This window comes from Desmodus rotundus, chromosome 12 (assembly GCF_022682495.2).
Source record: "Desmodus rotundus isolate HL8 chromosome 12, HLdesRot8A.1, whole genome shotgun sequence".
Classification (NCBI taxonomy): domain Eukaryota; kingdom Metazoa; phylum Chordata; class Mammalia; order Chiroptera; family Phyllostomidae; genus Desmodus; species Desmodus rotundus.
The window spans coordinates 72,877,856-72,890,310 of record NC_071398.1 but is presented as its reverse complement, the minus strand read 5'-3'; the positions used below and the strand labels follow the sequence as shown (position 1 = coordinate 72,890,310).

The 12,455-nt window shown below is 47.1% G+C and overlaps 1 protein-coding gene across 2 annotated transcripts in view; it reads right to left on the bottom strand.

Moving 5' to 3' along the window:
* Nucleotides 1-12,455, bottom strand: part of DSTYK (dual serine/threonine and tyrosine protein kinase) — a 53,499-nt gene that overhangs the window by 4,545 nt on the left and 36,499 nt on the right. The window contains exons 4-12 of one of the 2 annotated variants that reach the window (XM_024575082.4): nt 11,808-12,040; nt 11,337-11,420; nt 10,544-10,720; nt 9,841-9,970; nt 9,336-9,492; nt 8,776-8,908; nt 7,083-7,196; nt 2,369-2,483; nt 182-316 (exon numbers count right to left, since the gene is read on the bottom strand). In XM_024575082.4, coding sequence (XP_024430850.2) covers nt 182-316; nt 2,369-2,483; nt 7,083-7,196; nt 8,776-8,908; nt 9,336-9,492; nt 9,841-9,970; nt 10,544-10,720; nt 11,337-11,420; nt 11,808-12,040 — 1,278 coding nt within the window. Of the gene's footprint in view, nt 1-181; nt 317-2,368; nt 2,484-2,515; nt 4,529-7,082; nt 7,197-8,775; nt 8,909-9,335; nt 9,493-9,840; nt 9,971-10,543; nt 10,721-11,336; nt 11,421-11,807; nt 12,041-12,455 lie in introns of those variants that run through there. The other variant, XM_045182521.3, reaches the window with a different exon arrangement.

Sequence of the window (12,455 nt, the reverse complement as noted above, 5' to 3'; positions counted from 1 at the left end):
AGTGATGGTAAACTGCGACACAGCTGAGGAGCTGGAAATCTTAAAGAAAACAGCCTTTATGAGACAGTTCAGTACCACGCTGCCTGGAATCGAAGGTCTGAGGGGAGGCCCCTGCTGCAGTGTCTGGTCTCAGTCTGCCCTCAGTCGAGGAGTTCAGACGAGGTAGGTTTGTGGCTCTTACCTCTCCGCACGTTGTTCCAGAGGTGATCTTTGCTGGCGCACCTCTCAAATGCCTCGGGGAGCCTCACCGAGCCTGAGCAGATATACCAGAAAAGAATGCCGAAAGCGTAGACATCCACGGAGTTGTCGTACTTCCCTACAACAAGAAGGGATGACACGCAGTGAGCAGGGAGAGAATCAACAGCATCACCACTAACGTGCGTCTACACAAGTCTTTGCACTTTCTTCTAAAGCTTTCAACATCCATTCTGTCTCCTAACGACCCTGGGGGGCAGGACACATTCATTAACGCCCATTCTGTACTAGAAAGAACTATGGCACTCAAGGCCAAAGCTAGATATTAAGAGAGCCAAGACTAGAACATGACAAAGGAGAAGGAAAACAGGTCTTTTATTTTAAAGGGACAGTCAAAAAAGATTAATTGTGGAAGGTCATATTAAGAAAAGAAAGGTGGGAAGTACAGGTGGATGGGCAAGTTGAAACCAGAATATAAAGATTTTTCAAGTCAGACAGAAGAGTTAGAATTGAGTGGACAACAGAAGTTATTTATGTTTTAGAGCAGGAGGTGACATGAAGAAAAATATTTTAGAAAGATTATTCTGACAGCATTAGAATGAAATGCAGTAGAAACAATCAAAGCAATTTAAATATGAAGCAGCCAAAAAAATAATAAGAGCAGGGGCAGTAGAAGTTTAATTTTAAAAAAGTAAATCTAGAAGAAAAACGATGACTGTGTGTCGTTCCAGTGTGTGTGGGACTACGGCGCCCGAGCTGACCCCCGACACTTACACGGGTCACTGGGTGAAGGGTTGGGGGAGGACTCGTGAACGAGGCTAGGGAGAGAAATTCTAAGATATTGCTAATTTCACTCTCCCCACTACTAACGGGGAACCTGTGACTGCCTTTCCATCCTCCTCACGAACCTTAGAGCCTCTCCTCACAACCACTCAGGCTCAAAACCTTGGGGTCATTGTGTAGTAATCCTTTCTGTTCATCGCTCCTATCAACTTAAAAAGAAAAAAAGACACCATTATCCATTCTTCTTCTGAATTTATCTCAAATCTGTCAGTGTTGTTTATTTAGCACCACCACCAACCTAAGCATGAAGACAGCCACCGTTTCCCTACCTTGGTTCTGGCCCCTCAAGTTCCCTCTCCCTACTGCTGCCAAGCTAATCTTCCACAAACATTTTCCGTTCCTTACCTGCTCGAAAGCACAGTAACACCTCACTTCTTCTACATTGAGCATTCACTCCTCTGTGTGAATTTTAAGCTCACTGCATTTTATCTCCACCTCGCTTGCTATTATTCCCCAAATGGATTTCTCTCCTATAACGCTTATTTCTATTCTGCAATTTTCCTCCTACTTCCCGTTCCCCAGCCTCCGGAGTTTTCGTTCTTTCATGAAAAGACATGGTCAGACACTAGAGACTGAAACACCAAGACTCCATTCCTAGATCCGCGACTTCTAGCTCAGTGCTCTAGGGTGGGTTTCTTCAGCAATCGGGCCGTGACTTAACTTTATTCATGATATAGACACAGAAACGAGTCAATATCACCACAGAATTCTAGTGAGGATTAAATGGAATAAAATATATGAAAAAAAATACTCACTCTGCCTAGCTCAAAGAATATTCTTAATAACGAATCCTCTTTCCGCCTACTAATTTTTCCAGATTGGACTCAAGTTCTACGTAAACTCTTACCTCTACCAGAAAACGGTCAAACATTTCAACCTTAACCCACCCCTTCTCCGAGCATCAGCGTCACATTACGCAGACTTAATTTAGCACTGTATCGCATGGTGTCTGGTACTGCCCTCCTCATTATCTGACACCTATTAATACATCGCCGTCATCTGTAAGTTCTTAAACGATAGGGGACAACACCTAGTACAGGATAGGAGTCAGTCAATCAATACTTGTGATTAAATAATTGGTTGATTATGACAATTAAGGCCCAGAGAGACAGCCAAAAGAATGGTTGGTGACTCCCACTTGCACTTTTCTTTCTGACCCCTTTACCTGTACTTCTCCTCTACTTGTCTTAGTTTCTCCCTGCCTGTTTCCTCCCTTGCCCGTGCTGGATCTGCCAGCACGACTTGTGGACACCACTCTTACCTCAAGGGGTGGCACTCAGTGCTGTAGCATGGAGCCCTCCCCAGACCCACTCCCTGCCCTCCAGCTTACCTGTGAAAAGTTCGGGGGCCATATGGATTGGCGTCCCCACAATGCTGCCTGACATCATGGCCTCTGGCTTGCAGAATCCTAAGTCAGTGATCTTGGCTCGGTTCTGCTTGTCCAGCTGCCAACAAAGCAGGGTTCGAGTTGCCCTGTGTCTGATTCTGCACACAGCACTCCACTCCGTGGCAACCGAGCTCACGGTAGGTGTCTACCTCACGGCAATACCTCATCAACCCTGCCCCCAGCCTCCCCGTCTCCAGCTTCATTCCTGTGAGCAACCCGATGGCATGACTGCCCTTTTCACCTTTGGATTCCCAGCACTTAGCATGACGCCTGGCACTATCAGGAGCTTGACAAACCTTGGAAGAATGCGTGAGTAACACTGCGGAAAGTATTTCAGTTCCTGCTTATTCTCCTCCAGCCGCCAGACCCCACGGGCAGAAAGCTGCTAAGCAAGGACACTGAGGTCCTCTGGTTGGCTAAAGAAGCTTTTGGAATTCCCTGTAGTTTCCTTTCCCAAAGGCCCGAGAGAATAAATCTGTGTGTCACTTGGTAACTGATAAGCCTCATGGGTTTCAGCCTATTAATTTTAGGAAGATCCTTCCTTTCCTCCAAACTGCCGTACCTTTATATATCGTTCAAGTGATACCAGAGATAACTCAGTAATAACACAATAGATTTTCAAGAGGAGTACGTCAAAAGATTCTTTGTAATTTACATAACAGGCCTGGTGGGTCATGACCTTTTAATGTGCATTTACCCAACTCAGCCCTTATCCAGTATTTCTGACCAAACCTTAAGCAATAACAAGACCTGGAATCCTTAAAAATGCCAAAGTCCCAAAGGCCAAAGAGGCAGACGGACTATTCTAGATTAAAGGAGGCTAAGCAAGCACGATGACAAAACACAGTGTATGGCCCTTGGATTGGATCTGGAATTAGACTACATTTGGGATAACTGGACATATTTGGGACAATCAAAAAATGTTAATACAGACTGTATATTAACCAACAAAATTGTATCAGTGTTAAATTTCTTAGAACGTGGTAACGGCATTTCCATTACATAGATGTCCCTTTTGCTTTAGTAGACACACGCTGACGCGCAGGCGCACCTCAGACACATTGCCGCTCAGTTCCGGAGCACTGCTCTAGAGCCCCCGAAGTGAGTCCCGGGACCCCTGGGTTTCCCAGTGCACCTAAAAAGTTATTTTACTCTATACTGTGGTCTACTAAGTGTGCAACAGCATTGTATCTTTAAAAAATCCCACAAGGGCCCTGGCTGGTGTGGCTCAGTGGACTGAGCGCCGGTCTGTGAACCAAAGGGTCGGCGGATAGATTCCTGTCAGGGCACATGCCTGGGTTGCAGGTCAGGTCCCCAGTGGGGGCCGTGTGGGAGGCAACCACACATTGATGTTTCTCTCCCTCTTTCTCCCTTCCTTCCCCTCTGTCTAAAAATAAATAAAATCTTTAAAAAAAAACCCACGAAGTACATACATTAATTAAAAAAATACTTTATTGCTAAAAAATGCTAACCACTGGGATGGGAGCTCTGGCCATGGAATGATGGTGGTCGCAGCAAAGGTGGGCTGGGCAGGGACCACAGTGGTGGCAGCAGAGGTGGCAGGGGCAGGTGGCTGGCGGTACAGAGGAGGCTGTAGTCTTCAGGGGGCTGCAGGTGGAGGCAGAGCTTGGGCCAGCAGCAGGGACGGCAACAAGGAAGCCTTGGGGGCACTTTGGTTGCCATGACAGCAGCTTGCCCAGGGGGAACAAGCAGCCCCACCCCTGCTAGAGTGGTCACAGCTCCAGGGAGACAGGCTGCTGCTACACCCACTGCTCTGAGCTCTGGGGGTTCCGGCTGCTCTGGACTGGCCTCATCCTCTTCAGCAGCTGCTGCACCTTCTGTCGTCGATGACTTTAACGCCAGCTGCAGCAGCAGCAGTGTGAGATCAACTTGTCGGCCTACCATGGGGAGTGCCACGGGGCTGGCCCTGCTCCTACCAGTTCACTGTTCAACAATTGCTCCCTCATCGCCTTCAGTCCCCAGCCTACGAGGATGTGGTTCACCGCCCAGGCACACCACCACCTCCTTACACTGCGGTCTAAGGCCGCCCTTTGCATCCAGGGAATGAGTCTGCTGCTCCTCCGCTTCTAGCTGTCCTGCCTACTGTGAGGAAACAAATGTGGAAGGTGTTTCCCCCATCAGAGTAGCCCTCACTCATCAGGAGGGTGAGCCCTGCTCCCACATTCCCCTCCTGCTGCTACTGCCACCTGGCTGGTGACCTAGGTGTCAAGCTCTGCCCTTGTCCTGACTCCAGCGAGGGCTAGTGCCACCTGGCCAGATCTGAGGGCCCACTCCTCCTGTACACTGCCCTTAGATCCCATGCCCCAAGTTTCCTCTGTGGGGCTGGTTTCCAGTGAAGGAGACATCCCATAAGCAGCTTTGGGAGGGTGGATGGGTTACTTGCCCACTAGAAAAAGCCCTGGTTCCAATTCCTTGCGTTCTCTTTGGCCTGTCCCTGCCCTCCTAGAATCTGCCTGAAAGGGCTGGAGTCCTGAGGAGAGGGGTCATGTTTGGGGGACAGTGGCAGCTCTACCCATGATGACATACACAGGAGCCTTTGACCTCAGTAGAGATGTGAACCAAAAGAAAATGCTAGCCATCGTGTGAACCTTCGGTGAGCTGTAATCTCTTTGCTGGTGGGGGGTCTTGACTCGATGCTGATGACCACTGACTGATCAAGGTGGTGGATGCCGAAGACTGGGTAGCTGTGGCAATGTCTTAAGTAAGACAGGAATGAAGTCTGAAGCATCGATTCACTTCTTTTTTAAAAAATTGATTTCAGAGAGAGAGAAGCAGGAAGACAGAGAGAAAGAGAAACATCGATTTGTTGCTCCACTTATTTGTGCACTCATTGGTTGATTCTTGCATGTTCCCTGACTGGGGATTAAACCTGCAACCTTGGCTCATGGGGATGACACTGTAACCAAGCTTCCCGGCCAGGGCTTCAGTGACTCTTCCTTTCACTAGATTTCTCTGTAGCACATGATGCTGTCTGATAGCATTTTACCCACAGAACTGTTTTCAAAATTGAAGTCAATCTTCTCAAGCCCTGTTGCTGCTTTAACATCTAAGTTACGTCATATTCTGAACCCTTTCTTGTCACTTCAACAATCCACTCTCTTCGCTCATCCGTAAGAGGCAACTCCTCAACCATCAAAGCTTCATCATGAGATTGTAGCAATTCAGTCACATCTTTAGGCTCCACTTGTAAGTCTTCCACTGAAGTTTTGAACCCCTCAAAGTCATCCATGAGAGCTGGAATCTTCTTCAAAACCTCTGCTGATATTTTGACCTAGGCCCATGCATGAATCACAAACGTTCTAAATGGCATTTATAAGAGTGTATCCTTTCCAGAAGGTTTTCAATTTACTTTGCCCAGATCTGTCAGAAGAATCACCATCTTTGGCAACAAAAGCCTTGCAAAATGTATTTCTTAAATAGTAAGACTTGAACTTGAAAACGACTCCCCGTCCCATGGGCTACAGAATGGATGTTGCGTAGCGGCATGAAAACATCAGTCTTGTTGCACATCTCCATCAGAGCCCCTGGGCGACCAGGAACCTGCCGATGCTCTGGATCATAGGCTCTGGCTTGAAGGAATGTGGTGGCTGGTTGGCTCTTCTACCCAGACCACTCACACTTCCTCCACATCAGCAATAAGGCTGTTTGCTTTCTTATCCTTTGTGTGTTCACTGGAGTAACACTTTTAATTTCTTTCAAGAACTTCCCTTTCATTCACAACTTGGCCAACTGGCACAAGAGGTCAGGAAGCTGCAGAAGCAGCATCAGACACGCCTTCCTCACTGAGCTTAATCATTTCTACCTTTTGGTTTAAAGCGAGAGACGGGAGGCTCTTCCTCTCACTTGAACACTTAGAGGCCACTGGGACGTTATTAGTTGGCCTGATTTCAACATCGTCGTGTCTCAGGGAATCGGTGGAGCAGTCAGAACACAGGCAACGTGTGTTCTTAAGTTTGCCACCTTATATGGGCGTGGTTTGTGGTGCCCCAAGGCGATTTCAGTAGTGACATCAAAGGTCACTGATCACAGATCACCGTAACAAATACAACAATAATGAAGAAGTTGGAAAGCTAGAGCGACCAAAATGTGACACGGAGACACGGAGTGAGCAAACGCTGTTGGAAATGAGGCCCCAGCAGACCTGTTCAAGACGGCGTTGCCACAAACCTTCAATTTGAAAAGAACACAGTATCTGAGCACTGCATTAAGCAAAGCACAACAAAACGAGGTGTGCCTGCCTGTATTTAGGAATGACGTGTCACCTGCAATTTACTTTTATATAGTTCAGTACAAAAGTCTGTGTGTGGGTGTGTGTAGAGAGAGGCAGAGGCCACACAGGGAAAAACGAGGCTGTGAATCTGGGTGAACAGCACATGGGCCTTCATCGTACAGCACCACTATTGTAACTTTTCTGTAAATTTAACATTTGTTAAAAAGCGTTGGGAGAGAAAAACCTTAGGCAACGTGAACTAGGTCTATGATGCAAGTCCTCCCTAAGCTTTAAGTCCAAGATCCTACCCACCTATTCTGCTGTTAACTCTACCACCTTTCCTGCAACCCAACATACATGTCAATGTACCCTAGAGAGATCACTTAACCCAGAGGCAGCGTATTATTTCAGAGAAACAGCTCTTACCAGCACGTTTTTCAGTTTGATGTCACGGTGGACAAGTCCCTGGCCGTGCAGGAAGCGGATTCCTTCCACCACGTCCAGTGCTATCTGCAAACGTGTCTCCAGGGTCAGCCCAGCCTTGGGGAAACAAGAGCGCTTACGTGTCACTACCAGGACAACACATCAAATCCAACCCGCTTATACCAACTAAGAGTTCCTTCTGTGGGGTCGAAAAGACTGGCTGCACAAGGGTCCTCAAGGACAGAGCAGCGGCTGGAAAAACGGGAGAGGAAAGCAGTTAGGAGAGGGAGGCAGAGGCAAAGCAAGGAAGGGCCAGCTCTCTAGGCCAGATAAGATCCCTTGGAAGCTGCTCTTAAGCCAGCTGGATAATCCCCAAATGTGACTAGGAGAGGTGCACCCAATGAGTAAAGGCATGAGCTCATTCTAACCCCTAAACCAACTCTGGAATGGCCCTTGAGGCTGAAAGGAATTATTTCTGGGCCCTTCAGGCAGATTTACACCCACTGGTTTATAGACCTAGTTAGGCCAGGTTGGGTTTTACTTATTCAAACACCACATTCACTCACCTTACTTCTACCAAGCCTCAGATATACTCTAGCCCACTTGTGGAGAAGCATCAGACAGTGCTGAGCTCAACTCCTCTGGAACGAAGAGGGAAAACCACTTGCAGAGTCACTTAATCTTTATCATGTTGATTTCTCATGGCTCCTGCAAACATTTCTAAGGCTTCCAAATAAACTGGTACAAGAGAAATCTGTGAGAAGGGACCTACCCAGATGCCCTGGTGGTAGCTTCCCCCCACCCCCGATTCTACTTAGCTCCAGTGAAACTTCTCTACTTCCCTTTTAGTGGTTATTTTAGACCAGGGAAACACAACATCCAACTGATGGCACTTCACTTTCACTCAAATAAAATCTTTTGAGAGCTTCTCGTTGTCTATAACAGAATGTGAATGTTATGGAAACTCTTAACATCTTCAGTTCTCTATAATTTGCTCCCAAATTTCTTGGCATATTATCTGCCCCCACCCCGAACATTCCCAAAAATGATCCAGCTGCTCCAACGGTGACAGGTGCCCTCAAGGGCCTTCCAGTGCTTTTGGCATTATGCTATTTCCTCCCCTGGTATGGCCTCTTCTTTCCAATGGCCCAAATCTTAGCCATCAATGTGTACTTAGCCAACTCAAACACCCCATCTTCATGGAAGATTTCTGACTATAATTCTCTTAAAAGCTCCTGGCAATTATACTTTTTTGATGTCCCTCTATGGCCCTTAAGGGCTTTGTACAAAGTAGTCACATGTAGTAATAACTCTATGTATTGACCAAAACAACAAAAACTGGCTTTATACATTGACAGCAAAAAGAGAGAGAGAGAGAGAGAGAGAGAGAGAGAGAGAGAGAGAAAGAACAGCAGAATTACAGGAAGCTTTTCTGCACTTCTGAGTAATCTAGATTTTTCCTACCACCACAGGGGTAAAACAGTAAGTTACAGTATCTTGGATATGAACTGCATGAAAAATAAATTCTGAAAAAATTTTAAGATTTTTTGGAAATAAGGGTAATAAAGTTTTAATACTCCAATAACGTCTTCTAAAAGCTAGAAGCTCTGCGTGAACAAGAAAGGATGGAAGGCCAGACAGGAAGGTGCTGACCTGGCTGCCAGCTGGATCTCACTCTCTCCCTGCCTGGCCTCACCTTCAGCCCAGTGTAGAGGTCCCGGTGGAGCCGCTCCATAATGAGCAGCACGGCAATGCTGGAGCCACCACCATAGTTGTAGTCGATGACAGAACCGTGGAGGTCCACCAGCCGCTCATGCTTCGGCAGAGACCTGATGAGAAGGAGAGAGGTCTGGGCTGCAATGCGCAGCAGGCCGCCACGTGGGAAGGAGTAACCTTGAGACCGTGCTTCAGGTGGACCCACGGTAATGGCCCTCGGCGCAGAAAGAGGGCAAAGAGAATGGGTTCCCAAACAAGAACAAAGAATTATGGAATCTAAAAATTGACAGGCATTTAGAACTAAGGCAGAAAATCAAATGAAAGGATGAGTGAGAAATCAGGATGTTGAGAAAGGCAAACACAGTAAAGGCCTTGAAGAGAACAGCTCTGGGCCAGACACGGAAATACCGGGGCTACAACATTCTGAGACCTAGGTGTGGAAGGACAAGGCGCGCTGTAGCTCTTGGTATAAAATTTAGGCCAGGCTTCTGGCTTCTTCTCTGCCTCTTTTCCCACAGCGGTGAATGAGACCCTACCCACCTCATGTAGTGAAACTCCAAGGCCAGGTCATTCCAGTGCTTCTCATCTGGAGGGACCACCGACTTGAGGGCACAAGGGAAGTGTCCCCCCCAGTTGTCACACAGGTACACCACACCATACTGGCCCCGGCCCAGTTCCTGTCCCAGTTTAGGTTTACCTATAAAGTACAGAGACAGAGATAAGGCAGGAGGGATGGGAACTTGCTGGGCAACCTCCATAGGATTGTTAGCTGTGGACCTGCCTAGAGACAGGAAGTCATAATTACACAGGGGGTGGGGAGTTGCCATTCTAAACCATAAAGTAACCTAACTGGTTTGATTTAAATAAACTTTGGTCATGTTATTTGAACTATGTAAGTAGCAGACCCAAACACACGTCAGGGATTCAAGAACACATCAGGGAGTGCTACACAGATCCCCAAGGAAGCAGCTTTGGACACTGGGATTCTCCCGGGCTGAACAGGAGAACCCTCCTCCAGTTTACTTGTGAAAAAACAAGGACTCACCATGTAGCAAGACATCCTGTAAAGAACGGCTCTCCAGAGAAAGCCTGGCCAGGCGGGGGGCGTGATCTTTCCGAACCTTCAGCCATAGGTCCTCGGTTTTCTCCAACCGGCCTGAGTGGCCAGCTTCCAGCTGGGAGGACACAGAAAACAAGACATGACCCATGAAGTCCCTAGCTCTGGCTTCCTCCCCTGTTATATGGGAATAACAGTATCTGCTTCATGAGGATGACTGTGAGAATTAGATACGATGTGTGTAACCAGTTTAGTTCCAAGATTAGTTATAATGGGCTCTCGACAAGTAGTAACTTTTCCTCCTGTATGTGTATCGTTTCTACCCACCCTCCCCCAACACACAGACACACGCATGCACACACACCCCAAAAGGACAAGCAGACGTCACAAAACTGCAACCTAGTATGGAAGCTGGAAAGTCATCCTTTTCTGTCAATCATTCCTAAAATACTATCGAAAATTCCTGACCCTTGATTTTCATTCCTTACTCAGTGAAATGGGGAGAAATTAACTAAACAATAACATGAAAAATTTATTGATAAAACTTTCTGTGACATATTATCCTTTAATGGAACAGAAAACATACTAATGATTTTTAAAACATTACGTGGAGAGCAGAATAAAATATTACCCAGTAAATGAGGTTTTTCTCCACTTGATCCAGCTTTTATCTCCTTTCCTACATACCCACCTGCCTCAGGGAGGCTGCAAAGGCCTCGTGAGAACTATTGAGCCGGGTCCGGAATTGGCTGCAAATGCTTTTGGCCAGCTTGGAGGCACTGAGGCTCTCAATGGCTTCCTGGGCCACCTTCCTCTTCCATTCCAGCGTGATGGCAGGCGGGCTCACCCATGTGATGCGCTGGATGATCTGCCAGGACAAGAACAGTGAGAACAGGCACAGAAACCACTGGAAAGAACCAACGCCCTTCCCTCTCTGAATTATCCATTCTTAAGACAGGTGCCACATGAAGTCTAAGACTGCTCTCCACTTCCATCTACCTCAAGATTAGGGCTCGGGCCAAAGGAAAGCATTAAAGAACACTGGGCCTAGTCTACGTGTTCACAAACTCTCAATACATTACATCTAGTGCCAGGGAGTGCCAGATAAATCCCTTCGTGAAATCAGTAAATCCTTCTGTGAACTCCACATGAGAGGCGGATCAAATTCCAGAAAAGGAGCCTCACTCCCAGCCTCTGGCAACAAAGCCTGGTTCTGAGAAAACATCTCGATTGGGACAAAGAGATATGACGAAGCTCGTGAGGCAGTCTTGTGGCTCCATGAAATAGCATTTGAACACACCACTTTCAAGCGTTAAAGGTGGCAACAATAACAATTACACCAGAACAAGCACGAACCAGAATTCTCCCCGGAAGGAAAACAAGGACGAACGGCCACCTTACACTAACAGAAGAGCTTATCGCAGTGACTAGGATTCACGTGAGCCAACTAAGGGCTGAACGTTTTTTCTCTAAGCAACCTCTACCTGTTTGATTTGTTCCCACAGCATCCTTGTAACCGAGGACCCGGAGTGGAATGTGACTTCGACATGATAGGCAGCATTTAAAATCTGAAAGAGGACACACAAAAGAAAATAAGTATGTCCTGAGTGGCTTTTTAAAAAATGCGGTAAGTGATATTTACTCCAAGAACACAGTCTGGTCTCAGGGTTCTCAAATCTACCCCCCAGTACGTGTGCGGTGTCGATGCAAGCTGGTCATGCATTCTGTGACGACTTCTTCACCTTCTTCCTGCTCATGGACCTAACTGCAGGTGTACCGTTCACAAGCACCTCCTACAGGCAGTGGTCATAGGATGGGAAACGAGCATAAATAAAACTCTAAGTGGATCAACGAGAAGCTCAAAGGGAAATCGTTGGCTAACTTGAAGTTGGGCATATGCGTGGATTCTGCTTCATGCGTTATCCATGACAGGGTGTCTTAAACTCTTTGAGTACCTGTTTGAGATTATTACTGGTGATGTGAACTGAGACATCCTGAGACTTCTCCAGGCTCTGCAGACACCGTTCTAGCGTTCCGACAAAGCTCTCACGTAGGTAGTCCACTGAGCTGATGAGCCTATTGGCCACTGCCTGGTTCAGCTGGGATACGATGAGTTCCTGGATCTGCCGAATGCAGCATTTGATCTCTCTGGTGCCTACGGCGTCCCCATTCTCAGGGACAATGACATCTATGGGGGCAGAGAAGTAAGTTAGTTGGGTGTGAGGGGAAGGGGCAGGCATACCGAATAAAAACATCTCTCAAGCCAAGGAGCTACCATGACAACAGCTACAAAACAGATGGTTAGCTGAACTCTGACCCTCAGGGTGATCAGGGGCCACGTAACCCTCAACTACTTAAGGGAGCTGAGAATCCTAGGAAGGAGCAATTGTGTCTAGAATAAGCCTATTGATTTTGTTAGCTTTTTGGTCATATTTATTTTATCGAGTGCAGACTCTTCGAAAGCACTATCGTAAGTAATTTGCACACACAGTCCAATTTAATCCTCACAGCAGCTTCGTCAGGTGGGTATTACTGTTTACAGTTTTAGATCAGGAAACAGCCTCAAAGGGAGGACAAAGTGGGCCACTGGGAAGAGGACGGTA